This window comes from Grus americana, chromosome 5 (assembly GCF_028858705.1).
Source record: "Grus americana isolate bGruAme1 chromosome 5, bGruAme1.mat, whole genome shotgun sequence".
Lineage (NCBI taxonomy): Eukaryota > Metazoa > Chordata > Aves > Gruiformes > Gruidae > Grus > Grus americana.
This window is the reverse complement of record NC_072856.1, coordinates 2182060-2206938: the sequence shown is the minus strand read 5'-3', so window position 1 is coordinate 2206938 and position 24879 is coordinate 2182060. Positions and strand designations below refer to the sequence as shown.

General features: G+C 56.9%; 3 protein-coding genes across 6 annotated transcripts in view; 2 read left to right on the top strand and 1 right to left on the bottom strand.

Annotated features, from left to right (window-relative positions):
- Positions 1-1961: 1961 nt before the first annotated feature.
- On the bottom strand, positions 1962-3455 carry LOC129207542 (mas-related G-protein coupled receptor member H-like). Its single transcript, XM_054828632.1, has 2 exons — positions 3327-3455; positions 1962-3051 (listed from the first exon to the last, which is right to left on the bottom strand). The coding sequence occupies exon 2, from the start codon at positions 3023-3025 to the stop codon at positions 2108-2110; it is 918 nt and encodes a 305-aa protein (XP_054684607.1). The 5' UTR covers positions 3026-3051; positions 3327-3455; the 3' UTR covers positions 1962-2107.
- A 1195-nt stretch (positions 3456-4650) lies between these two features.
- Positions 4651-7984, top strand: RHOD (ras homolog family member D). 2 transcript variants are annotated; one of them, XM_054828631.1, is made up of 5 exons: positions 4651-5750; positions 6400-6487; positions 6796-6905; positions 7034-7168; positions 7276-7443. In XM_054828631.1, exons 1-5 carry the CDS (start codon positions 5397-5399, stop codon positions 7441-7443), a joined length of 855 nt encoding a protein of 284 aa, XP_054684606.1. In that variant the 5' UTR covers positions 4651-5396. The 2 variants fall into 2 exon arrangements, with proteins under 2 accessions (XP_054684606.1, XP_054684605.1); XM_054828630.1 differs by having other exon boundaries at positions 7034-7984.
- Positions 7985-9536: 1552 nt separating this feature from the next.
- Positions 9537-24879, top strand: part of KDM2A (lysine demethylase 2A) — a 49880-nt gene continuing 34537 nt past the window's right edge. Inside the window, exons 1-3 of one of the 3 annotated variants that reach the window (XM_054827604.1) lie at positions 9537-9621; positions 10031-10058; positions 11586-11690. In XM_054827604.1, coding sequence (XP_054683579.1) covers positions 9602-9621; positions 10031-10058; positions 11586-11690 — 153 coding nt within the window. In that variant the 5' untranslated portion in view covers positions 9537-9601. Of the gene's footprint in view, positions 9622-10030; positions 10059-11468; positions 11691-24879 lie in introns of those variants that run through there. The other 2 variants (XM_054827605.1, XM_054827603.1) reach the window with 2 other exon arrangements.

Here is a 24879-nt window from a genome sequence, read left to right as displayed (position 1 = left end):
GGCACACCCGGTGTGATGGGCCCAGGGGTGCAACGGTGCTCCCAGGCTGTTTTATTAATGCCACAGCAAGTATCTCCCCAAATATTTTTTTTATTATTTTGTGAGCCAGGTGAAGGGCTCTTCCTTCTGAAATTCTTCCTCTTCCCCGGCTTCCGCAGGCTGGAGCATTTCTCCTTTGTCAGCAGGCTAGGAGGGTGCAGCAGGAAGGAGAGGGGAAGTCCGTGGTCCCACCTTCCAGGAGCAGGGTGCCACGTCTGTTGGTCACCGCGGGCTCCACGGGGCGTCATTCACTTCCCTGTGGCTTTGCCAAGGTCTCAGCCGGTTGCAAAGTCTCCCGTCACAGCAATGGGGAGAGCTGTGGGTGTGAGAAAGATGGTGCCGGAGCCGGCAGCGGTGTGTCAGGCAGCTCCGGACCAAACACCATCATGTCGGGCCTCAGTTTCCCCCAGCGCCATCGCGGAGGCAGGAGGAAGGACCGTTGCCCATCCTCAGGCTGCCCTGGGGGACACCAGGCTGCTCGGTGCAGCCTCCTCCCGCACCGCCCCACGGGCACGTCTGGGGCTGGTGCTCCTCCTGTCCTGATGAGTGCGGACCCCCACCACATCCCACACCCCCCCGGCCAGCCCCACCGTGTCCTGCACCTTCCCGCCAGCCCCACCACATCCCACACCTCCCATGCCAACCAACCACGTCCCGCCCCCCCCATGCACCCCCACCACCTCCCACCACCCCCCCCCCCCCCCGCCAGCCCCACGCCTAAGGCTCCGGTGCCTCCATACGGGCTGCTCACCCCGGGACACCCCGAAAGGTTTGGGGGGGGCTGTTTCTTGGGGATACCCCCACTCCGCAGAGGTTCACCCCCGATGCCCCAACCCCCTGCAAGCCGCCCCCCCCCCCCCCCCCCCGCGATCGGCCGGAGAGGAACGAGAAGCGGCGGATGGAGCCAGCGGCGTTTATTGGGGCGGGAGGAGCGGGGCCGGGGCCGGGCAGGGCAGCGCAGCCCCGGCGGGAGGGACGGAGACTTTGCCGGGGTTTCCCGCAGGCAGCGCCCGAACCGGGGCGGGGGGAGACGGGGGCGCAGGAGCGGGGCTGTCGGGCACCGTCCGCCGGAGCCCCCGCACCGAGCCCCGGAGAGCCGCTGTCGCAGGGGCTGGGGCAGGAGGGGCAGGCGGCCCCCGGGAGGGGTTCCGGGGTTGTCCCCTCTGCTCTTCCCTCGCTGGAGGGCAGCAAAGCCCAGCGCTCCGCGCTCCGAGCCCGGGAGCGGGCGGCGGGACGGGGCACGGGCGGGATGGGGTGGGATTGGGAATAGGAATGGAGATGGGGTGGGGATGGGATGGGGATGGGGATGGGGATGGGGATGGGGATGGGATGGGGATGGGATGGGGATGGGAACGGGAATAGGGATAGGATGGGGATGGGGATGGGATGGGGATGGGATGGGGATGGGGATGGGAATGGGAATGGGATGGGGATGGGATGGGGATGGGGATGGGAACGGGAACGGGAATAGGGATAGGATGGGGATGGGATGGGGATGGGATGGGGATGGGAACGGGAATAGGGATAGGATGGGGAAGGGGATGGGATGGGGATGGGGATGGGGATGGGAATAGGAATGGGGATGGGGATAGGAATGGGAATGGGGATGGGGATGGAATGGGGATGGGATGGGGATGGGAACAGGAATGGGGATGGGGATGGGAATGGGGATGGGGATGGAGATGGGATGGGGAAGGGGATGGGATGGGGACAGGGATGGGATGGGGATGGGGACAGGGATGGGATGGGGATGTGAGTGGGATGGGGACAGGGATGGGATGGGATGGGGATGTGGATGGGATGTGGATGGAGATGGGATATGGATGGGATGGGGATGGGGATGAGGACGAGGATGGGGATGAGGACGGGGATGGGATGGGGATGGGACGGGGATGGAGATGGGGATGGGGATTGGGGATGGGATGGGGATGGAGACAGGGAATGCGGATAGGGAATGGGGAATGGGGAAGGGGTGCATCCCAACACACAGCCACAGGAAAGAGCAAGGGTGGGCAGCTGAGCATGAAGCCAGGGTGGGCGGCACGGCCGGTGTGATCACAGTGGCCTCTTAGCTGGAGATCGTGGTAACCCCCGTCTCTTCGAAGACCCTCCGGAAGGCAACCTGAAAGGACACCAAGGAGCAGTGCCTCCAGCAGCTCCCCACCAAGAAATAGATGAAGGGGTTGATGCTGCTGTTGATGCAGGCGAGCAGGAAAACAACCTGGGAGGGCACGTTGGTGTAGTTGAACTGCTGCAGGAAATTCCAGATGCTGAGGGGAACACCAAAGATGAGAAAGAAGAGGACCGTGAGGAAGATAACGATGTAGAGCTTCTTGGGCTGACGTCGCCTGGAGCCACACTGGACCTTAATGAACAGGATCACATTGGAAATGACCATGGGTGGGGCAAAGATGAGGAAGTTGAGGACGTACATGGAGATGAGAGCCATCTGGCAGTGCTCGTGCTCGTGCAACAGGCACAGAGAAGTCACTGCAGCAATGACGGCGATGGAGAGGGCCCAGAGCAGGGCACACACCAAGGCCGACAAGCACTGGGGACGGCGGCAGCGGTACCAGAGCGGGCAGAGGATGGACACGCACCTCTCGATGCTGATGGCCGTCAGGAGGTACAGACCCATGTTGTAGGAGAACAGCGAGAGCAGGAAAAGCGACCTCAGGTACATCAAGGACACAACAGTGGAGCAGGAGACGTTCTGCATCATGTAGAGGAGGGCCGAGGTGACCATGAAGAGGAGGAAGGTGAAGTCGGCAACGGCCAGGTTGAGGATGTAGACGGTGATGGGGTTCCTGCGGATGCGGAAGCCGAGGAGCCATAGGACGGCCCCGTTCCCCACCAGCCCGCAGAGGCAGACGAGCAGCGTGACACCGTCTGTGGCCAGGTCGGTGACCTCTATCCTGCACGAGTCGTCTCCATCGGTGGTCACCGTGGGTGATGTGGGCGGCAGGGATGTCTGGTTCAGCTCCATGGCGGGAGGTAGGATGTGGTCCCTGGCTGCGGTCAGAGCAGACGAGGGGTTAGCGGGACCCCAAAGGATGTGTCAGGGAGAGGGGGCCTGGTGATGTGGCACAGCAGGACTGGGCACGGGGGGTGATGGGAGGGATGGGGAGGCAGCTGCGTCACCAGTGATGGGCTGGGGGGGTGAGTGTGGAGGAGAGGTTGGCAGGGCCCCAAGGGAGGATGCACATGGGAGTGGTGAGAGGGGCTGCAGGGAGCTCTGGGGAGACGCGAGCAGGTCCCCGGGCTGGGCTCCGGTCCCGATCCCCTACCTTTCCAGGCAGCAGCCTGGGGCCGACCTGCCCGCACGTCCGAGTGGGGCACGCTCCCTCCCTCCGGCTCTCCTTGCCACAATCTTCTCAGATGAGGAGAACTTGGGGTCTCCGCATCCTCAGAAGACCCGAGCAGCCCGTCTCGCCTCCAAACAAAGCTGTTCTTTGGGGCGTTTCTGCAAGATCATGGGTCAGGTGGTAAGAGAGCACTGGGCAGTTTCAGAGACACAGGCTGCATCACGGAGCCTCTTCTCCTGTCAAATTTCTGTTGGTCTTGCGGGAAAGGAAATGTTTTGTTGGAGAGAATACCCCAGAGGATGACTACTGCAGCAGCTACATCTTGCTGTGAAAGAATCTCGATGCTTTTAGGATTCAACCTGATATCTCATTAGACTGGTAATTACCACCTTCCTAATTGTTTTATTGTGCTCCAGTCTCCTCCTCCCACCCTGCCCTGATGTTGGCATCCTTCTGAGTTCATTACTGCGTACATTTGCCTTCCAGCCTCCCGGCATGTGAATCGCCGCCGTCTCCCCTCCATCTTTGTCGTGCATCAGGCCTGGGTGGGAATTTGGTGTTTGAGCCATTGGTTCAGTCTCGCTCCGGCTGGTCCGGGGGCTGCAGTGCCGTCCCGGCCGGGCTGGTGCCCACCGAGGCAGCCGGGGGGGCCGGTGGCAGGAGAGAAGGGGATGCACCAGCCATGGGGCTGGGGGGAATGGCGGGGAACGGCACGCGTGATCCTCCCCGTCCCTCCCTGCGCCCCTATACCAGAAGCACCCGTTCACCCCTGCCGGGGCCTTGGGATGGCAGGGGAGGGCACCGACCAGAGGGGAGGGGGTCTTGGGGACCTCCAAGCTGGGATGTAGGGCCATGGTCTCTCCTTCCTCTCCAGAGTGGCACCGGCTGCCCTCTGTGTCCCCTCCGGCCACCGGACCTCCCCTCCGCGCTGGTAGGGGGGACACGGCCGGATGGTGGGCAAAGCACCCCCCGACACCGGGTGCCCTCTGCTCCTCCAGCAAGGGCAGAAAGCTGCTTCTTCGGCTCGTTAAGCCGGCTAATTGCCACTAGGACTGCTGACACCCCTGCCTGGCTCACCTGGGTGGCCGGTGCACCCACATGCGGGGCTCCCTGAGCCCAGGCATCACCCAGAAACACCCCACGTCCCAAATCCCTCATGTCTGAGCATCCTCTGAGCTCCCAGAGCCGGGCCAGGGAGGTCCCCATCCCAGAGGAGGTGGGCAAGGTCAATGTGGGGTCCATGCACGGCACTGTCTGGGCCCCTGGGAACAACGCCGGGCCGGCAAGTCCCCGAGCAAAGCGGGGTGTTGCTACCCGTCCCCGCCAGCGTGTCGGGGTCACCGGGAAAAGATCACGGGGTGGGGGCTGGCCGTGCCAGCCCGGTCCCACTGAGCTGGGTGCCAGGGATAGGGCTTCCCGGCAGGGCATGGCTCGGCACGGCACGGCAGGGCTGGGCGCAGCACAGCACATCATCACCTGGTGTGACGGAAGGGGATGTGGCACTGGCGGGGCGGGGGGGACGGAGCTGTGAGTCACCCCCCTCTTTCCCCGTGCCTCCCTCCGCCCTGGACTTTGCCTTCCATGGATGCTTGGGGCAATAAAACCCGGACTCCGGTGGGGCCGGAGCGTCGGGGAGGGCCCCCACCCGCAGCAGGCACTCAACGGTCAGGGGGCACACGCGTGTGTTTGTACGCACGAGGATGGGAGTGTGTGGGTGTGCGTAGGAGGGAGCTGTGAGAGTGCGAGGGGGAGCTGTGCAAGCATGCGTGTGTGTATGTGTGCATGTAGATGTGTGCAAGAGAACCTGCGTGGATGTGTGCAAGGAGGAGCCGGGTGTGCAAACAGGTGTGGGTGTGTGTGCAAAGGAGCCGCACATGTGGGATGGAGTCACATGTGCGTCTGTGTGGGCAACAGGCAGCTGTGCATGTGTGCGAGCAGGCGTGAGAGGGAGCGTTGCACACGCGTGCGGGAGGCAGAGGTGAGCAGCGTGTGCCACGCGTGCATCCGAACCCACCCGCAGAAGGGTCCCGGGCGCGCACAGGGAGCAACCCCATGCGTGTGCAAGGCGCCGTGTGCGTGAAAGAACGCCCGTGGGCACCCTGCCCGCCTGCCTGCGCTGCCCCGGCCGCCACCACCGGCACGGTCCCAGCCCTGACCGGCGCCGCGGGCGGGTCCGGCGGGCGGGGGCCGCACCCTGGGCCAGGCAGGTGCCTCCTGTCACCCTGTCCCCGTCACCGCCGAGGCCAGGCAGGCTCCGTGGCCCCGCCGGCCGCCCCCATGCAGCAGGAGTGTGGGGGACAGAGCCCGGGACCCCCCGAGGATGAGGTCAAGGCCGTCATCGTCGGGGATGGCGGCTGCGGGAAGACGTCTCTGCTGATGGCCTTCACCAGGAGGGACTTCCTCAAGGTACCGGCCTCCCTGTCCCCTGGGACCCCAGACCTGGTGGGACCCGGTCGTGAGTGGAGTCACTGTCCCCGAGCTGCCCCCCCCCCCCGCCAATGCAGACCTGGGGACGCTCCTGGGGGCGAAGGGCGGCGGACGCGGGACGGGACGGGCAGGGCAGCGGACGCGGGGTGGTTTGCGGCAGGACGTGGGGCTGGCGGGGCTGGGGCAGGGGGTGGCCCAGCTGGGGGCTGATGGGGGTCCAGGACGGCCCCCCCTCGGTGGGCGGACGGTCACCTCTGCCTTGCCTGGGGGGGCACGGGATGGGGAGCGGCGCCTGTCCCGCAGCGAGGGCACGTATGGGACCTGGGGGTGTGGGGAGGGGGGGCAGCCCACGGACACCCCAGAACCTCTCCCCCCCGCCCCCCCAGTCCCACCGGGGCATCCCGCCTGCCTGAGGCTGGGTGCTGCCCTGGGCTGGGGGGACAAAGAGCGTCCCCACCCCACCCGCCCCGCGGAGGCACCACCATCTCCTGCCTCCGTTTCCCTCTCTTGACCCCACGTACCTCCCCGTGCCCTGTCCTGCGCACACACCCCCACGGGGATCCCCTCCGCCGCTGCCCCCCCCCCGACGGTGTGACGTGTCTCACCCCCCCTCCCCATCCCCTGCCAGGCCTACACCCCCACCGTGTTCGAGAAGTACACGGCCTCCCTCCAGGTCGGCAGCAAACCGGTGAAGATCCACCTCTGGGACACTGCAGGTGGGACAGGAGGGGACAGGGCAGGCTGTCATACCCCACTCCCCCAGCCCGTGGGTTTCGGGGTGTCCCACACCCTGTGGGTCGTGCCTTGCAGGGGGGTCCCCATGCACTGACCGTGGGAGACGGGGGGGGTTAACCCACAGCCGGCCGGCCGCCGGTCCCGAGGATGTCACGCTCAGCAGCGCTGCGCTTCCGTCCCCAGAGCCCCATGGTGTCCCCAGGCTGGAGGGACAGGCATGGTCCCAGGCTGGGGGGGACCCAGCCCAGTAGGGAACTGGTGCATAATGGTCTGCTTTCCCACCTGGCAGGACAGGAAGACTATGACAGGCTTCGCCCGCTGTCCTACTCCAACACCAACGTTGTCCTCATCTGCTTTGATGTCACCAGCCCCAACAGCTACGACAACATCCTAACGAAGGTAACGCGGGGCGGGGGGGGGGGGCTGCCCCTGCCCTGCGTGTCCTCTTGTGGGAGGTGGCGTGGAGCCGGAGCTGCTGCCCGTCCCGTGTCCCCGTCCCCTGGGTGACGTGTGTCCCCCCCCCACAGTGGTACCCGGAGGTGAACCACTTCTGCAAGGGCATCCCGGTGCTGCTGGTGGGCTGCAAGACCGACCTGCGGCAGGACCAGGAGGTGCTGCACAAGCTGCAGGAGGGACGCCTGGAGCCCATCTCCTACCGGCAGGCAAGTGCCACCCCCCCCCCCCGCGATGGGCCGGGGATGCCCCCCAGCACGGGGCGGTGGGGGAGCCATGGCCCACAGGGGGGTCCTGACCCCACGGCTTCCCGCAGGGAGAGGCCATGGCCCGGCAGATCCACGCCGTGTCCTACTTGGAGTGCTCGGCCAGGTACCAGGAGAACATCGGGGACATCTTCACGGCGGCCTGCAGCGCAGCCTTCAGTGCCACCCACCGGCGCCGGCGCCGGAGGCAACGCAAGAGGGGCTGCGTGCTCTGCTGAGCCCCCCACCCCGACATAGCCCCTGGAACCTGCTGCTGTCCCCCGGGCTCGGCACAACGCCTCCGCTCCCGCCTGCCGCCAGACCTCCTCTGCCACCACCAGACCTCTGCTGCCACCGCTGCCACGCGCCTGTGTCGTCCCCCCCGCAAGCCGGCCCTGCGGGGATGGCGCTGCGCTCGCCGTGGGGTGCCAGCAGGAAAGCAAGAAACTGTCCCACCAGGGAACCCCGCGTCCAAGCATCCTCTGCCAGTCTGCCTGCACCCAGCCCCGCGGGCAGAGGGGGTATGGGGGCACAGAACTGCTTTTTTTTGGGGGGGGGGGTTGTCCCCCTTCCTGCTGACAGGCCGGCGAGGGAGGGGTGACACGGGGTGACTTTGATGCAGTTCTGCCATTAAAGCTCAACGCTCCTCAGCGCGGCACGGTCCCTGCGGGCAGGGGCAGCCCCGGCACGGCGCGGGGGAGACGGGGTGCTGCCATGGACCCTCTGCGGCCGGGCAGCCTCTGGGAGCGAGCCCCCTCCTGCTTTCTGCCTGGGGTGCGCGTATGCAGGTATATAGGAGTGTGCTGCGTGTATAGAGGTGCGTGCTGCGTGTATATAGGTGCATGCTGCGTGTATAGAGGTGCGTGCTGCGTGTATAGAGGTGTGTGCTGCGTGTATAGAGGTGCGTGCTGCACGTATAGAGGTGCGTGCTGCGTGTATATAGGTGCGTGCTGCGTGTATAGAGGTGTGTGCTGCGTGTATATAGGTGCGTGCTGCGTGTATAGAGGTGCGTGCTGCGTGTATATAGGTGCGTGCTGCACGTATAGAGGTGCGTGCTGCGTGTATAGAGGTGTGTGCTGCGTGTATAGAGGTGCGTGCTGCACGTATAGAGGTGTGTGCTGCGTGTATAGAGGTGCGTGCTGCACGTATAGAGGTGTGTGCTGCGTGTATAGAGGTGCGTGCTGCGTGTATAGAGGTGCGTGCTGCACGTATAGAGGTGTGTGCTGCGTGTATAGAGGTGCGTGTTGCACGTATAGAGGTGCGTGCTGCGTGTATAGAGGTGCGTGCTGCGTGTATAGAGGTGCGTGCTGCACGTATATAGGTGCGTGCTGCGTGTATAGAGGTGCGTGCTGCGTGTATAGAGGTGCGCATATGCATGTATAGAGGTGTGTGCTGCACGTATATAGGTGCGTGCTGCGTGTATAGAGGTGCGCGTATGCATGTATAGAGGTGCATGCTGCGTGTATATAGGTGCATGCTGCGTGTATATAGGTGCGTGCTGCGTGTATAGAGGCGTGCTGCGTGTATAGAGGTGCGTGTTGCATGTATAGAGGTGCATGCTGCATGTATATAGGTGTGTGCTGCGTGTATATGGTGCGTGCTGCGTGTATATAGGTGTGTGCTGCACGTATATAGGTGTGTGCTGCCTGCATGTATATGGTGCATGCTGTGTGTTTATGGTGCGTGCTGCACATATATAGGTGTGTGCTGCCTGCATGTCTATGGTGCGTGCTGCACATATCTAGGCGTGCCTGTGTGTGGGTGGTGCACATGTACCTCTGTGTTTACATGTCTGCATGTGCGTATGCGTGTTTATCTATGCAGGTGTCAGTGTGCGCGTGCGTATGTGTATGTATAGCTGTAGGTATATTTATAGACACATATATACGTGCGCTCTCGTGCACGTGTCCCCGTGTCTATGCATGTAGATCGCCATACGCGTGGCTGCGGGTGTGTACGGGTGTGCACGTGGGTGTGAAGCCCAGACGTGCCCAGGGGCGGCTGCAGGTGCCCACGCCGGTGGGTGTGCAGGCAGGGAACCCGGCAGCTGCCCACGGCGCTCCCCCCCCCCCCCGCGCCCACCGGGAGCATGCGGGGAGGGGGCGGGACCGAACGGGGCGGAGCCACGCGGGGGGGCGGAGCCAGTCCCCAGGCCGCGCGTGCGCGCTCGCTCCCGCTCCAGCGGGGCGGGGCCGCTGAGCTGCGTGCGCGCGCCCGCGCGGTGCCCCGGCGCCGAAACGGGACGGGCGGGGGGGGGTGGGGGGGGAAGGGGGTGCGCGGCGCATGCGCACGGCGGGCGGCGGGGGTGGCGGCGGGGGGGTCAGGGGAGGTTGCGGGCGGCGCAGGCGCAGTGCGGCGGCCGAGTCAGTGTGTATGTGAGACTCTGACGGGTTCAAAATGGCGGCGGCGGCTCCTGTGTGAGGAGGGGAACCGCGTCCCGGCCGGGGGGCGGCGGCGGCGGGGCACGGCGCGGCGGGTGGCGAAACCGCCGGCGGGCCCGGCACCCGGCGGCGGGGGGTGCGGCGAGGCGCAGCGGCGGCGGCGGCGGCGGTGGGGGGACGCGGCGCCGGGCGGACGCGGCGCCGGGCCGGGGAGCGGGGCCCGCGGGAGCGGGCAGCGGCCCGGGGCGGCCGGCGGGGCTGTCAGCGCCCGCTCACCGCGGCGGCCGCGCCGGGGGCGACGGGACGCGGGAGGGGGGGGGGCGGCGGGGCCGAGGGGGCGCGGGGCGACGCGACCGGCGGGCCGGGCCCGGGCCCGGGGCGCGATCGCTGCCTGACCCGGGGGTTCCTCCTCCGTCTCTTCTGTTTCTCCCCGTCTCGGCGCTAGAAGAGGACAAAGGCGCAGGAGAGACCTGGTGAGCCACTCGCTGGGGGCGGGGGGGGGGCCCGGCGCCGTCCCGCCGTCCCCGGCCGACCCTTAAGTTTCCGCGAGTCCCCTAGAGAGGGACCGGGCGGCGGGCGCCGGCCGTCGCCCCCGCCGGGTCGTGCCGCGGGCGGCGGGGCCGCTGCCCCGGCCGGGAGGGTGCGGGCGGGTCTCCTCTTCCTTGCGGCCCCCGGGAGGCCGGGCCGGGAAGTTGTTGGGCAGGGGGCGGCGGGGCGGGCGGCTCCCGGGGCCGGAGGGTGCCGGCTGACAGCTCCCCGGGGACTGACGTCCTGAGCGCCGTCCCAGGGCTTCCCCCGCCGCCGCTTTGTTCTGCCGGGCTGGGGTTGCCTGCCTGCCTCCCGCCCGCCCCGGCGGCGGGGGCGGGGAGGAGGGGGGGCGAGCCCGCGGCGGCGGGGCCGGGACGGGCCCGGGACGGGGCCTCTACCGCGGGGGTGGGCTGGGGCCGAGGGCTGGTTGAGCCGCGCCGGGCTGAGGGTTTACCCCGCGCTGTGGCAGCGGGTATTGCGAGCGGGCTGACTTGGTTGGTGTGTTGCACTCCGGTTGTCCGAGTGTTTATAAACAGAGTTTAACAAGTGTTAGCGAAATTGCCTCAGCTGAGCTGGGAAGCGCGGTCCTGAGCGGTACAGGCGGCAGGGATGGGGGAGATGCTAGCGGGGCTTGAGACGCTCTGCTGTCAAACCGGTGCTCGGAGGGTCGGGGAAGAGCAGGATGAACCAAGTTCTCTCCACGCTATGGTAGCGGTTCTGTAACACTACACGGTGTAGCAGGTTCCTTCCCGAAGGTCTGGCATAGGCATAGTCATGGGGATTAAGAGCTGCAGTGTACCTAGGCTTTGGTTTCTTCCTGTTCCTTTAAAAGAAAAAAAAAGTTTAGGTGCCATCTGACGCCTTGGGAGGTTTTCCCATGTTATTGTGTGGTGTCACAAGGTGGCAGATTTCGAGATCTGAACATGTAGGTCTTCTCAAGACAGGAGGTAGTCCCCTACCTGCAGCACCATACATAGGAGAGATCCCATATGCCTTCCCTGTTCATGGGAGATGTTCTGTACCTGTGTAGCTTCTCCCAAGTGCAGTATATCCAGAGGATGGAAATCGTGTTGTTTGGCGGAGTTGGTTCTCTAATACGTAATCTCCTGCTCTGGGGAAACCAGACTGCTCCCCAACTGCTGTTGAGTGTTTGATAGCAGCTTGCCTGTTTCATATCCCACTGTGGGCCAAATGAGCTGCTACTTGTGCTAGTAGTAGCGTGGAACAGAGGTCTTTTCCCAGTCTGAGACCTGCAGCTCATGTCATCTTACGGAACAGCTGGTAAAGTCATTTACCCTAGGTCATGCCTAAAGTTAGAATGGGAGCGTTAAAAGTTGAGGTGGGCTCATCCACTGTGTTCGCTTAGTTCTGCACAGTGGTATGGAATCGGCCTCAAAATGAGCAAGCAAAGGAGAGATGTAGGCGTCTTGTGTCTGTGTGCCCTGCTTCACACTTTCCCTCTGACTTCAAAGGAGGAAGAGGAGGAAGACAGCAGCCCTGGAGTGTCCTTTTCACTCTCTTCAGAAGAGTCGGAGATGGAGCCTGAGGAAGAAAGGATCCGTTACAGCCAAAGACTGGTCAGTATTGGCCCTTAACAATCAAATTCTGTTCTTGGTTCTGTTGCAACTGAAGAAAGAAAAGGCTTTTACTGGCAACAGGCTTAAACAACCCAAAAAAAGTGTTGTGGTGGATCACTGCAGCCTGCCCAGAAGCATTAGCTCAGCTGGCGGTGGGTTAGATGGCTTTCTTGGTCCTGTTTGTGTCACAGTGTTTGCCTTAATAAAGGGCACTTGGCTACTGAACTCTGGAAGAGGGGAGGGTTGGAGACTGAGTCCGGGTAAGACGCTTTGCAAAGCTGCTGGAGAGAAATGTGAAATGAGTGTCGGTGAAGTTTCTGGCACAGCAGGTTTTCTCCGTGTGTTTGTGACAAGCAGAGAAGCTGAAATACTGTGTGTTACCATTACGTTGGCCTGGACTTGATTTGAGTGTACTATGAAATCTGAGAAAACCAGCTTCACCTTCAAGCTCAAATTTACTTGTGCCTGTGCACACGTGCACGTGTCTCTTCCTGGTGTTTTCTTTTGGAGGAAACTGTAATTTGGCCCTGTCAGGAGCTCTGGCTTGTCTGATGTTTGCGCTGCTGTTCAAGGGACTGCACAAAGCAGTCTGGGAGTTGGGCCGTAACTGTGAGCAGTTTGGGAGCAGCTGCTCTGAGAGTCTGAGATGATATTCCTGGAGATCCCAGGGAAGGAAGGAAGCTGCTGTGTCTCCCGCAGGTCGGTTTCAAGTTGTTTTGAGGCAGTTGTAAACCCACTGGGAAGGGCGAGTGTCAACTCTGAGATAGCTGAAGCTGTGATAGAGTTCCTCTCCGAGTCACAGCAGCATGTGTACCCTCACCTTCAAGGTGCTGCCTGTAAAGGTAAATCCTTATCCTTTAATACTCTGAAATCATTTGGTGTGAGGCAGTGCGGTACTCAGTATTAAGCTTTGCCCTCGAGAGCGAGCAGTTCTTGTTGCTCTTTTGCTGCTGCTGGGTGCCTGGCCATAGAAAGGGTGCTGGGGAGTTGGAGCCAGTACGCACCTTGTAGGTGGCCTAGGGACAGAAATCCTCCAGCAAGAGTAGAAACAGTTATTTCAGCACTGGCCCTGTGGTGAAGGGGATACTGCGTAGGCTGTAGTTCATCCAAACACCTGGTTTACTGAAGGTGTGCTGCTTGGTGTCTATTCCATGTTTACTCTTTGCAGAGAGGATTCTCATACTGAATTATTTGGCGACAGGCATCTAGACTCTTATAGTCAGCCACCTTGGCCTGCTTCGGGAAACTGAAGTGACTCTGATTTGAAGTGGGTTTTAATCTTTTTTTCTGAGAGGATGCTTACCAAAAACCAAAACAAAAAAAACCCAAAAGCAAGCTGTAATAGATCTGTGGGCCCTTCAGGATGGCTTGTTTTCTCCCCCCAAGTGTTTTGGTGGATGCTTTAATTTGGCAATGCTGCCAAAAGCAGTAGTCCTGCCTCCTCTCTCATCCTGACGCACTTGTTCCCACAACTGCAGTATGCAGCTCATGGTGCTGGTTTGACTGGGGAGTGCCCGTTTCTATAGCCAGCAGTCAGGGGGGCAGGATGGCTTCTTGTGGAGGCAGTGCCAGCTTCAGAGTTTGGTTAAACTACGATCTTAGGTACATTTTGATCAGCTGCAGTAACCCAAAATAGCTGGACAAAGACAAGGCAGATGAAGGGGACTAGTGGCCAGGAACTTACCAGTTTAAAAATGCTTATAAACTCATAAATAAAAATTGTCAGGAAGAGTTGCTGTCCCAGTGTGGGTGACCTGGACTCCAGCAGAATGTGCTAAGCTGGATAAATGGCTGCACACTGAGCCACATGCTTAAGGGGTTTGGGAAGGCACATGGGCAGCAAGCAGAGGATGAGGCTCACCTTGGCTTTTGTGGACTCGTGGGCATGTTGTCTCTGCTGGCCTGCAGCCGAGAGGAGGAGGCGTGACCCCTGTGTGGTAGGTGAGGCTTACTTCATGCCTCCTGCTTCGCTTTTCCTGGGAACTTCCAGCTTGTTACGTTCTCTTGCTGTGTCAGTGATGCTCCCTTATTGAAGGACCTTTAAAAGATTTTTTTTTTTTTGAGATGCATACTTTCAAATGTGGGGAGCTGTTCTCTTAGCTAGTGTTTCTGGCCCTTGCAGAACAAGGGATCACGGGTGAATTATCCAGGAAGTCAAAAGTGCTGAATAGGACTTATTTGAATATCCTACTCCTGCATATGCCTTGGTCTTGGGAGTTGGTTTTAATATGCCTATATTAAAAAGTTTTAGGCAGTGAAACAGGTAGTTGGTAGTACAGTATGTTTCTGCTGCTGTAAGCTATGTTTCTTGTGTGTGACTGGGGATCAATGTGGGTGTGATAGCAAAAGAATAAATATATTTTTTAAAAAAATGAAAATCCAAATGTGATGGTAGTCCTACCAGCCAAACAACCTTGGCCAGAATAGTTTATAGTGGTGAAGGAGCTGAATTAATTACACGGGCAAGTAGCATGGTTTGATGGTACGAGTGGCCTGAGATGGCAAAAGAAGCTTCCTGTCTGATGTGTCAGGGTAATTAAACCAACAGCATCTTTTAACTGACTGGTTTCCATCAGGATGTAGAGGAAGTCTTGAGCGTTCTGTGTTATTTTATTTAGTGAGCGATACTGCTACCTTCCTCTGGTTCAACAAAAATTTGATCTGTGTACGTTTTCTGAATGGATTTGTCACTATTTGTGGAAGATCTGGGTTCTGAGGAGAAATTCACCTCTGCTTTGGATATAGCCACACTCCTACAAGAATTCTCTGCCAGTTCACACATTCCTGTGTAGTGTAATGACGCTTAGATTAGGTGGGTCGCACTGCTCTAACTGTCCTTGCTTCCTAGTTCAGGCTCTACATCCATGACTCCCAAGATTTTAAAAGCCTGGGTGAGTTGGTCTGGACGCAGAGATGTCCAAGGTGTCTTTGGGAGGATGTCTTGCACCCATCTAAAACAAAAAAAACCTGTGGAAGAAGCTTTGTCCCGGCAAGCTCTGGGAGGCTGACACAGGTAGGGGCAGGCAGCCTGTGAACGATGCCGCGTGAGCGGGGAAAGCGCGCACAGCAGCGGGTTAAGGGATGTCCATGGTCCTCACCCAGAGACTCATCTGGGCCTGCCTGCGCAGTGAGTAGTGGAGGATGGGACTTGTCAGGCACTGCAGAGTAGTTTTCTACTAAATCTGCGTATGTGGTGCTGCTCCTTGGCTCTATAGTGAGGCAGTACTTTGGGGATTGGTTTGAGGTGCTGGCTTTATAAGCTGTAGATGCGTGTTTTGCAGGCCCTTAATCAAGGAGCTGAAATGCTCTATTGTATCCTGTGGCCTGAGTGACAGTCCAGCCCTGGCACTAACAATGCTATGGTCCTTCTCTGAGGCTTGGAAGTCTTCCGCTGACTGTCACTGGGTGGTCGCCCCCAACCCCTGTCACACCAAGCTGCTCAGCTCCCCACGAGGAGGTCAAGGGCATGCTGGCACCTGGAGCACTGAGCCTGGACTACTTAAAGGCAGGAGCAGCAACATGAGCAGCTCCGGCTACGGCCTAACAGCTCTGGAGAAAAAGTTGAGTTGGTTTGATGCTGTGGTGCTCTGATACTCTGCCTGGTCCAGGCTGTCCAGCAGTTTCCTTGCGGAGCATGTTGTCTGCTTTGTGCCGCCTCAGTGCTCACCAGGATGTCCGTGAGGTGATCTGAGAGTCTGAGGAGAAACTGTTGCATGTATGTAACTTAATTTTTTTGGTAAGGTTAGATCTGTGTGGGGTCATCAGCAGGGAAGGAATGTCCTGGTGAATGTTTGGTAAGCTGGCTGGTACATCTCTGGAAACTGCTGCCAAAGGGGCTGTTTGACCCAACACTTTTCTAAAGATGTGCTTGGCGTGCCGGAGGTGAGGTGTGCGTGCCTCGCTGTCACAGCACTGAGTGCATGCGTGGTGCTCTGCTGAGGGAGGATTTCTCTCTTGCTCCAGTCTTCACTGCACATGAAGCTGCTTTACCTGTCCAGATCTGTGTGAATCTGTGGAGCTGCTGAAGGGCCCATCAGTGGGATGCAGGGCTGGTGTCTGCCTGCCTTTTTGCAGGGGAGTCATTGACTATTCGTGGGTGCTGTGGAAGTGTGAGGAAGTCTCGCCTTCTGTCTGCTCTGGGGCTAATTTTGTCAAGCCTTTACTGTGAACTGAGACTAGCAAGACTCTGTGAATTATGACTTGGGATTAGTGCATCACTGAAGTGGTGCTGTACACTTTCAGTGACAACACTCAGTGAAGGGCAGCAGTGTTGGATCACTTTGGAATGGCTTGGGGGAGCATAGCAGGAGGCTGCCATTCTCCTAACAACAAATCCAGCCTGTTGTGGTCTCTCTGCTGCTGTCAAGTCAGCAGTCTATATCTCAGGGTGTGGCTCCAAGTTAGGATTGCCCGTGTTGCAGAGCTGGTTTAAGAGGTTCTCTCCCTCCCTCTGTTAGTGCATTGGGAGCTGATGCCCCTGAGCTGAATGCTGCTTCAGGGAATTGTGGATCGTGCTCCGAGAGGGCAGGAGGGGGCATCCAATCCAAATTGTTGTCTGTGCTGGGTTAGTGAGCTAGCCGCCCCACCAGCAAACCTGACGAGACTAGAGAGGTGGCAGTCTGAGATGGGCAGACAGGGTGGGGTAGGAACCTCTTAAACTGGCTCTGCTGCTGGATAGAGCCTGCGGTGGAGCCTCACCCTCCCTCGGGGTGGTGGGTGCTCTCTGGGGTCGGGCACAGCTCCTGCTGAAGGTATTGTGGTGACCATCCCTGGCTGGGTGCAGTGGTACCCTTGGATTTGGGTGCTGAGGGTTGTGAAGGGAAATGGGCCTGTGGAGGAGGAGACGCATCCGCTGATAAATGCTCTGGGTGCATGAGCATATGGGAGATGAGGGGGGAGCCAGAGTATGAAATGCTGTCTCTCCCATCGCTTGGGGCAGTTCATGTCCTGCCTTAGCACTGTCCTGCCCTGCCCTCTGGTCAGATCCTTACGTGAAATTTGAGAGGAGGCCTCTGCCTGTCCTTACCAGCCAAAAACTGAGGCCTCTCCTGTAAACAGCAGTTAGCAAACCTGTCCTTACATGTTGGTGTCCACACTATCCCCTGGGCGAGAGTTCACATGAGCTTTACAGTATGTGGAGTCATCAGCTGAGGGATGAAGCTTGGGGAACGTGGAGGAAAAGGTTTCTCTTGCAGCCGTGTGTACTGTGGTGTGGAGCGGCACCAGCACACTCAGGTGTGCACGGCCTGTGCCTGAGGGGTGGCAAGGCTGGCTCTGACGGGTGTCCAGGGTCACAGTACCTCTAACCTTGTGGTTTCCAAGTTGTTCGTATCAGTGGTACCGAACCCCTTCAGCAGGATGGGGTGATGTCAAATGCAGGACACAACCCATGGGGTCAGGAATGCCCATGCACTTTGGTATCTACGTGACAGACTTGTGACAAAATTCCATCCCTTATCCTCACACCGCCAAGGGGATAGACAGCCTCAGAGCTGAGAGGGGAAGGTCAGCAGGGAGTGGGCTGCAGGCTGGCAGGACACAGCTTATGTCTGGTAAGATAGCAAAGAACAGGACGCAGCTGCTTGCCCTTCCTGTGTTGGTCAACCCTTGCTCTATCTTGAATGGCTCACACTATCCCAACAGTGGGATGCAACGAGTAATCCCTTCCCATCAGGTTCAGCCTGACTTCTTGTTTGTCCTCCTTGTGATGCCACATTAGATGTCCCTTGTGGTAAGGATCCCTTGCAGTTGCTGGTTTTTGTCATCCTCAGATCTTGGTGTGTTTGACAGAGGCCAGTCCTGCTGGATACTGGCTTTCCCAAGGCTGGTCCCATTCACTTGGGACTTGTACCTGTGTGCTGGGATGAGCCTACCAGTGTAGTTCCCTGCAGGTACTGAAGCATGGGATGAGAATCTGAGGGGTTGTACATCACCCCCCCATGAAACTTGACATTGGCAATCCCTTGCCCTGCCAAGTGATGTTCCCTCCTGTTGCCTGAAAGGGCTAGGAGTTTGTCTGCTAGAGCGCCCTGTGTGAAACCCTGCCTGGCCAAATGTCGCTCGTCTGCTGGACACACCTCAATTTCCTAGTCTAGACAGGACCAGTGCAAGTAAGGTAATTAATTTCTCCCACATGCCTCTGCCTCGAACTGAAGACACTACAAATGAGTCATTCCAAATGACCCAGGTGTAGTAATTGAGCTCTAAATAATTTAGGGACTGTTCAGATTTGATCTGGGCAGCTCTTTGGTGGAAGCTAGCAGCAACTGAAGGCTGTCCTTCGAAAGCTTTAGAAATCCCTGCGAGCATTTGGATCCTGAAAGATGCAAGAGCGTACTGGTCCCTGGGAGAACGTGTCCCTGAAACCAACTGGATGATGTTCAGTGTCAGCAGAGAAGAACGCAGGAGGTAAATATCTCTGCTGGTTTCTTACTGTCTCAAGCCTGGCTGTGTCTTGAGTGAAGCTGCAGTGAGCGAGCAGCCAGACAGTGCAGAAGCACTTGGAAGTTATTTGTGAGTTACCAAACAATATTTGCAAGTTGCATCTGTGTCTCCTGTTAATAAGCAGGGGTAGGTTTGCACAGGGTTATCCCAGCTGGAGGTGGTGTTAAGAAGTTAGGAGAGCAGCCCCATGCCCCCAGTACCTTTTTATTGTTGGCTAATTATGTCAGAAACCACCCAGACAGGGATCTACAGGTCACTGGCTGGGTTTTGGGGAGAAATGGCACATGCGGAATGGTGGCATGCTCAGAAGGTGAAGGAACAAGGTGGTGTGCTAACACTATCTTCTGAAAATGTATGAAGGGAAGCAGTTACTTCTCCTGAGGGTGAGATGTCTGGTGCTGCTCATGACAGAAGAGTGTTGCTGATTCCAGAGGAGGAAATGATGGGTGAGCTCTGAGTGGGTAGCCTGAGCTCTGGAAAGCTCAATATGCTGCTGGAGATGAGTTAATAGTTCACAGGCTTTCCTACACAATGCCTGACCTGCTTTTATTTGGATTGAAGAGGTTCAAGGCAAGTGGAAGATGAGGAGGAACGTGGCATACCACACTGAATCACTGCGCCTTGTCGTGCAGCTGTGGCAGAGGACAGTGCATCCGCAGCGTGATCCTGTGGCAGGAACTGGTTGGGGGCAGCTGCTGCACCGAAGTATGTACCTGTGTGCTCAGAGAACACTCGTCGTAGCTGAGCAGATCTGCCTTACTGGATGTCCTGCCTGTTCTTGGTCCTAGTGGAGAGGGAGACGAGAGTAGAGAAGGATTTTGCTTGGTTGCCTTGGGAAAAGCAAAAGAGCCAAGTGGAAGAGCAAGCCCCGTGGTAGGATGTCAGGGCCTATAATTAGATATCACAGATAGTAAGCTGTCAAGAGCGCTAGGAGGCAAGAAGGGTGGGGAGCATGTATCTCGGAACTGCAAGTGTTGCCTCCAGTTGGGTTGGAGAACCTGGGATCTCAGTTAAGTTTGATGTTCTTGGGGTGGGGGTCAGACAGAACAAACCTGTGCAGAGCCCTCCCACTGGGAGGGAGCAGTGGATAGGCGTGTGCTCCCATTTGGAAAATGGGATGCCACCATTTCAGCTGAAGTTAAAAAGCTATCTGTGACTGCACCTGTACAAATGTATCATCAAAAAGCCTGTCAATAAAATCTGAAACCAGCATCACAGCTATCTCCCTCCTTAGGTGGTCTCAAGCTAGTTGAGCTGCAGACTGAACTCTGTGCTTTACAAGTGTTTGTGCTGGTCCAGGCTCAATTCCTTTTTCTGGAGGGCTTAGGGTAGGATGTCAGCCTTTTGGGGGCTGTAGGGAACTTTGGTGTTCTTCCCTTTCCACAGTGGTCTGAACTCCCTGTGCTGCCCACCTTCAGGTACCTGCAGATCTCCCTTGGCAAGGATGCTAATGATTTTTGATTTTTTTTGAGGGTCAGGGAGTAGTGAGGGCATGTTCCCTCTCTAACTCACACCTCTCAGGTCAGTGCTGCCAAGTAGCAGCTCTAGGAGCAAAAGTTCTGCCACCTCCGTGCTGTATCTTGGGCAATTAGGAAACACTCTGTGCTGTGTCCCCCTCACCCAGCTAGAGGTAGCGTGCATGCTAACGGTTGCACCGCACTGGCTAATTTTCACTCGTTCTTGCTCATCTGTTGGGGAAATCACAGGGTCCAGGATGGCGTAATGAGAATGAATGTGAGCTGTTGTAGGTCACTGATGCTAGAAGAGCTCTGCTTATAAAGCCTGGAGCTTAATCTGGAGACACCAGAAGGGATGTGATGAACTAGAAGTTTTCTGTTTGCTGATCCTCCCTGTTTACATCTTTTCCCAGCTCCTAAGAACCAGGAGAGGAAGATGTGTATCTGTCGGCAGACGTTCCTTGCTGGCACTTGAGATGGTTCAGATAAACCAGGTGACAAAGTGTAGCCTGTGAATCCATGATGGGGGAGAGGAGATGGATCAGTTTGACAGGATTTCTCTGTGTTCTGTTTCAGCGCGTCCATGCTTGTGCATCTCTGTTGCTGTAGAAACAGTACCGGTAGTAAACAGCATGAGTTGGCTGTCCAGGGACTGTGAATCCCTGTGCAAATTCCAGGAACTTGAAGTGGAGGAGATTTTGGGCTGGGATCTGCCCGGGGTTGCAGGGTGGTAAGAAGAGACAGGTGGATTTCTGCTTGTGCAGCAGCAGTCTGACAGGGAGGTGTGTGCTCTCTGTAGTTCTTCCATCCGGGTCGGGTGCCTGGAAGGGTGCAAACCTTTGTGGCGCTGCATATGATGTGCTTGTGTGTGTGTGAGCGAGCTGGTGGCGGGGAGGACTGGCAATTTTTACTGCTGTCAACTAGAACAAGCCATATTGATAGTGAGGTGGTGAGTGGAGTGATAAACTTTCCTCCATGCACTACATTAAACACTAGTTGCTTTTTGTCTTTCCCTGGATCTTACATATTTTAGCTATCACACTGTACACTAACAAGAATTTTAATAAAGTTGCTCCACACACACCCCCCATACCGTTTTATGTTAAGGAAGAGGCTCTGGGGTCTAATCGTCATCTGTGGGTTTTGTTAGCGCTGGTCCTAAGGGTTGAGAACTGACTGCAGAATCATGCTGTCATGTCTTAGCCAGTCCTGACAGTTTGAGAAGAGGTCGCGTGATAAAAGGCACTGGGGGAAGGATCAGGACATTGCTTGATAGAACTGTTATCTAGAGAAGCAGATCCCAACCAGTGAGGCGCATTTTTGCTACAGATGAGATGTGGAGGGGATGGTCCTTTTTGATGTTTCCTCTTACCTTGTCTAACTTTTCATGAGGCAGTGGTGAAAGTCTGCAGGGTGAGAGAGAAGAGAGATGGTGCTGCAGAACTTGGAGAGGCAGCAAAGCAAATGCTGGAGGAACAATCAGAAGATGTAAGAGCAGAAAAGCCTGTATTTAACAAAAAAAAAAAAAAAGGCTAAGAGGCTGGCCTGTGCTTTTCAGTCCAAGAGTGCCCTGCTTCCTCCTTGCTTTCCCATGTACCCCGGCTCTCAGGAGCTGTAATCTTGGGATCGAGCTGAGGCAGCTGAAAGTGGAAAGGAAGGGGCTGGCAATGTCTGCTCCTTTAGGGTTAGGCTGCCTCAGTGTCTCTAATTCTCTGTGCATAAATATTTCCATGTGTCACTGAGCTCCTTTGCCCCATTTGGAGTAAGGAAGGGGCAAGTACTGGGCCTCTTGTGGAGCAAAGGGGAGGGAGTGGGTGCAGTGGTGGTGTAACAGTGCAGAGTACGGAGGAAATATTCTTCCTAGTAGATGGTTTCACACACTGTCCGTGTTCTTCCCAATGGCACTGGGTTGTTTTCCTTCTTCATAAGCATCCTGGGCCCTGTAACCTGCAATTCAGGCAGCCCGTTGCTATTCTCTTTAAAGGACAGCATCAGCTTAGCAGGAATTGCTGTACAACCCCCAAAACTTCCTGTGCTTTTGCTATCCGAGTACTCCTGTGGTCCAGCCTTGTTCAGTTTGTGCAATGGGATGGAACTAGCAACAGGTTTCTGCAGAGCTGGGTTGGGACACTGGGAAATTGGGAGGTTGAGCTCTTCCTCACTGAAAAATCCAAACTAGTCCTCTGAACTCCCAACGTGTTGTGGACAAAGAGGTGCTCTGCTGTCCCAAGAAGGAGTGAAGTCATGTAGTGTTGACCTACTAATGCTAGATCAGCTGCGCCTGTCTCGTGGCTCCATCTGTCCCTAGTTGCTGCTCTGCTGGGTCTCTGCCCACTGGTCTGTGTGGGCTAAGCAGCTTGGAGGTAAATGGTCCACTCTTTCCCCAGTGGAGAAAATGGGTTAAGTGCGTTTAATTTTCAAACCTGCCTTTTTGGAGAAGTTTGGTCTGCTTTGTTCCATTTGGGGGATGCTCTGTTGCCTTTGTATACAAAGCAAAAGGAGTAGCAGAGCTGGTAACGCTCATCTACCTGACCGCATAGCATGTGTGCTGGGGACTTCCTGGCAGGGAAAGGGCTCTCCACAGCAGGTTTTTTTCCTTGGATTCCTTCTGGTTTGGAAAGGGTGGGAGGTAATTAAAGGTGTTTGGAGGATTTGATGGGCCTTCATGAGCTTCTTCAAGCTGTCATAGAATCCAGGCAGGGTTTGTCCAGGTACCAGGGTGCTATGGCTGGTGGTGGGTATGGGCAGGCTGAGGGTGGTTAGTGCCATAAAAGCTGGTTGGGGCAGCGGCTGCATGTGAAATACGCTGCAGGTGGCTGGAGCGAGAAGCTGTATCCTTTCCTAGGAGCAGTGTTTCCTTATTGGGACTATTGCCAGACTCGCCCATCTGTGATCTGATCTAGCATGTTCCTCTGTCTCGTGGTGTTGCTGCTGCGGCTGGTCAGTGTGTGGTTTAGCGGCAGCTGCTGGAGTTCTCCTTGGCCCGTTGGTGCTGTCTCCCCACCTGCCTCTTTCAGCCTTGCTCCAATTCCCCAATTACTCCTTGTGTACATCCAAATTCGTAACCCAAAAGTGCAAACCAAAGTGTTCTCCCTGCTCATTCTGAAACACTGCCAGCCCTGCTCGTGATAGGAATCCCTCCTGGAGCTGTGAAGCCTGGAAGGGCTCCAGTTCTGCGTAAATTCCTGTTTACTCCTAGTGCTCTGAGTCTGTCTTTGTCCAGGAATGTGCAACCTGGGATATGCCAGTTCTGCTTTCCACATCCTGAGAGCAACAGGAGATGATGAGGGGCATTAAACCTGGGTTAAGCATGCTGGGTTAATTCTTTGGTCCCGGGCAGCAGAAGAGTTAGTTTAGTATGGCCATCTTATCCAGATAGTCATCATTGGTGGATGGGGCATGCAGAGCTGCTAAAATTAGCCACCTGCTAGCTTGTCCTAGCGTTGGGCTGGCCTCCAGGCTTGGAGGCAGATACGGCCACTGACAGGTTGTCCTGGATCTCTTGCTTGGGGGATTACGGCCTTCTCTTCAGATCCTACTGCAGGACCTCCTTCTAGCTGGATGAGTGAGGAGCCCAGGACTGCTTTATTGATTGTCTCTGGGGCACTGGCAGTTATTTGGCAAAGCAAACGGCTCTGCAGAGCCCAAATATTAACAGAATGACATGGGCCTGTCTCTGTAGGACCCTTTGTACCCCAAGGGTGACGCGAAGTGGTGTGGTTTAGTTATTGCTTCCCACGCTTGGGAGGAAGAGGAGCTGGGGAGAAACTGAAGTGATTGAAGGTGGAGAGGTGCAGAGGACAGAAACCTTGCTGCCTCTCTGCTGGCGGGGAAACACAAGTAACATGCTTGTGCGGACCAGAGCTTGGAGCCTAGGCCAGGAGCTGAGGTGGGAGGTGCAGGCTTGGAGGAGAGGAATATAGAAAGGAAAAGCTCTTGTGCTTAAGATAAGCAGTAACCCGGCAGCGTGCTGATTGGATGTCGTAATCTTTGTGCCTTGGTTCTTTACGCTGTATCTGGAAATACGTGTAAGGGAGTGTCTTCCCTGCATAGTCAGTTCTGGCATTGGCACCTGCTCTGTCCCATGGCGGCCTTGCTGCTTCCGTGCTTGTTTGTCCTCCTGCCAGGGGTTGCCTTTGCCTTATGCCTTCCTGGAGAAACGGGACCCTTTTCCACGGATATAATGGATCTCACGTGACCCTTGGGGGGTGGCTGTTAATTGCTGGCAGATCTCAGCACGGTGTTTTGGAGACTGAATTCTGGACACTGCTGTTTGCCATGGGTACTTGCTCAAGATTAAAACACCCATCAGCAAGTTTGGATGTTGAAGGTCTGGACTTATCTAGGAAAGAGCTATAGTTTTTTGCTGTAAAAGTATGTGAGAAGTTAAATTCATAAACTGAGGAGAGTTGAGCTTGTTGGTTTATTACCAATTTGGATACATTTCAGCAAAGTAAACCTACAAAGGGATGGGTGACAAGAAGGCACCCGGTGAGGAAGCTCAGTGGTGAGAGATCCACTGGTTAGTCAATCTGTTCTATACATATGCTGGGAGCCAGGTAGAAGTTATAATATCTGCAGTGAGGGGAGTTTGGAAGGAGAGAGTTCAGAAACAGGAGTGAAACTTGACTGTATTCTTCATGTCAACATCTTTCCTCTAAAGGAATAAGGGAGGGTTGTGGGAGGCTTCAAATCAGGCAAGCTGCTCTTGAAACCCAGCAGACAAAGGGGAGGAGGCACAGGGAGAGGAAAAACAAGTGGTGCTGTGGTCTCCTGAAGTAGAAAGAGCTGTGGCATATCAGGGGGAGGCTTCCTGGGGACTGGGGGATGGAGATTTTGGGAGATCAGGGAGGGAATGGCAGCAGACAGGACAGGAAGTGACTAAAATACTGTGGTGCTTGTTGGTTTCGCTCTGTAAATATGTGAGGCTCTTTCAGCGAAAGGACGGCTTGTTCTTTTTTCAAATGTGACCTTGTACTCGTTCTTCTCTCAAAAAAAAAAAAAAAAAACCCCACAGGAGAGTAGTCTTCTGGTTCTCTTCAGCCGACTGTCAGTTCCTTTGCCTTTAGAGGTAGCTGTGCTCCATCAAGGCAGCGCTTGCTGATGGAAAGAGGTGTCCAAGGAAGGGTTTTGAAGAGCACCGCTGTGGAGCTGCATGAGGTACTTCCCCTGGCATCTGTGGGAGAAGGAGACTGCAGGTGAAAGGATCAGAATAGAAAGGATAATACTGGAGCTGTCTGTAGGATTAATATTCGTGCTTCCTATTTCCTACATTAAGTGAATGGTAC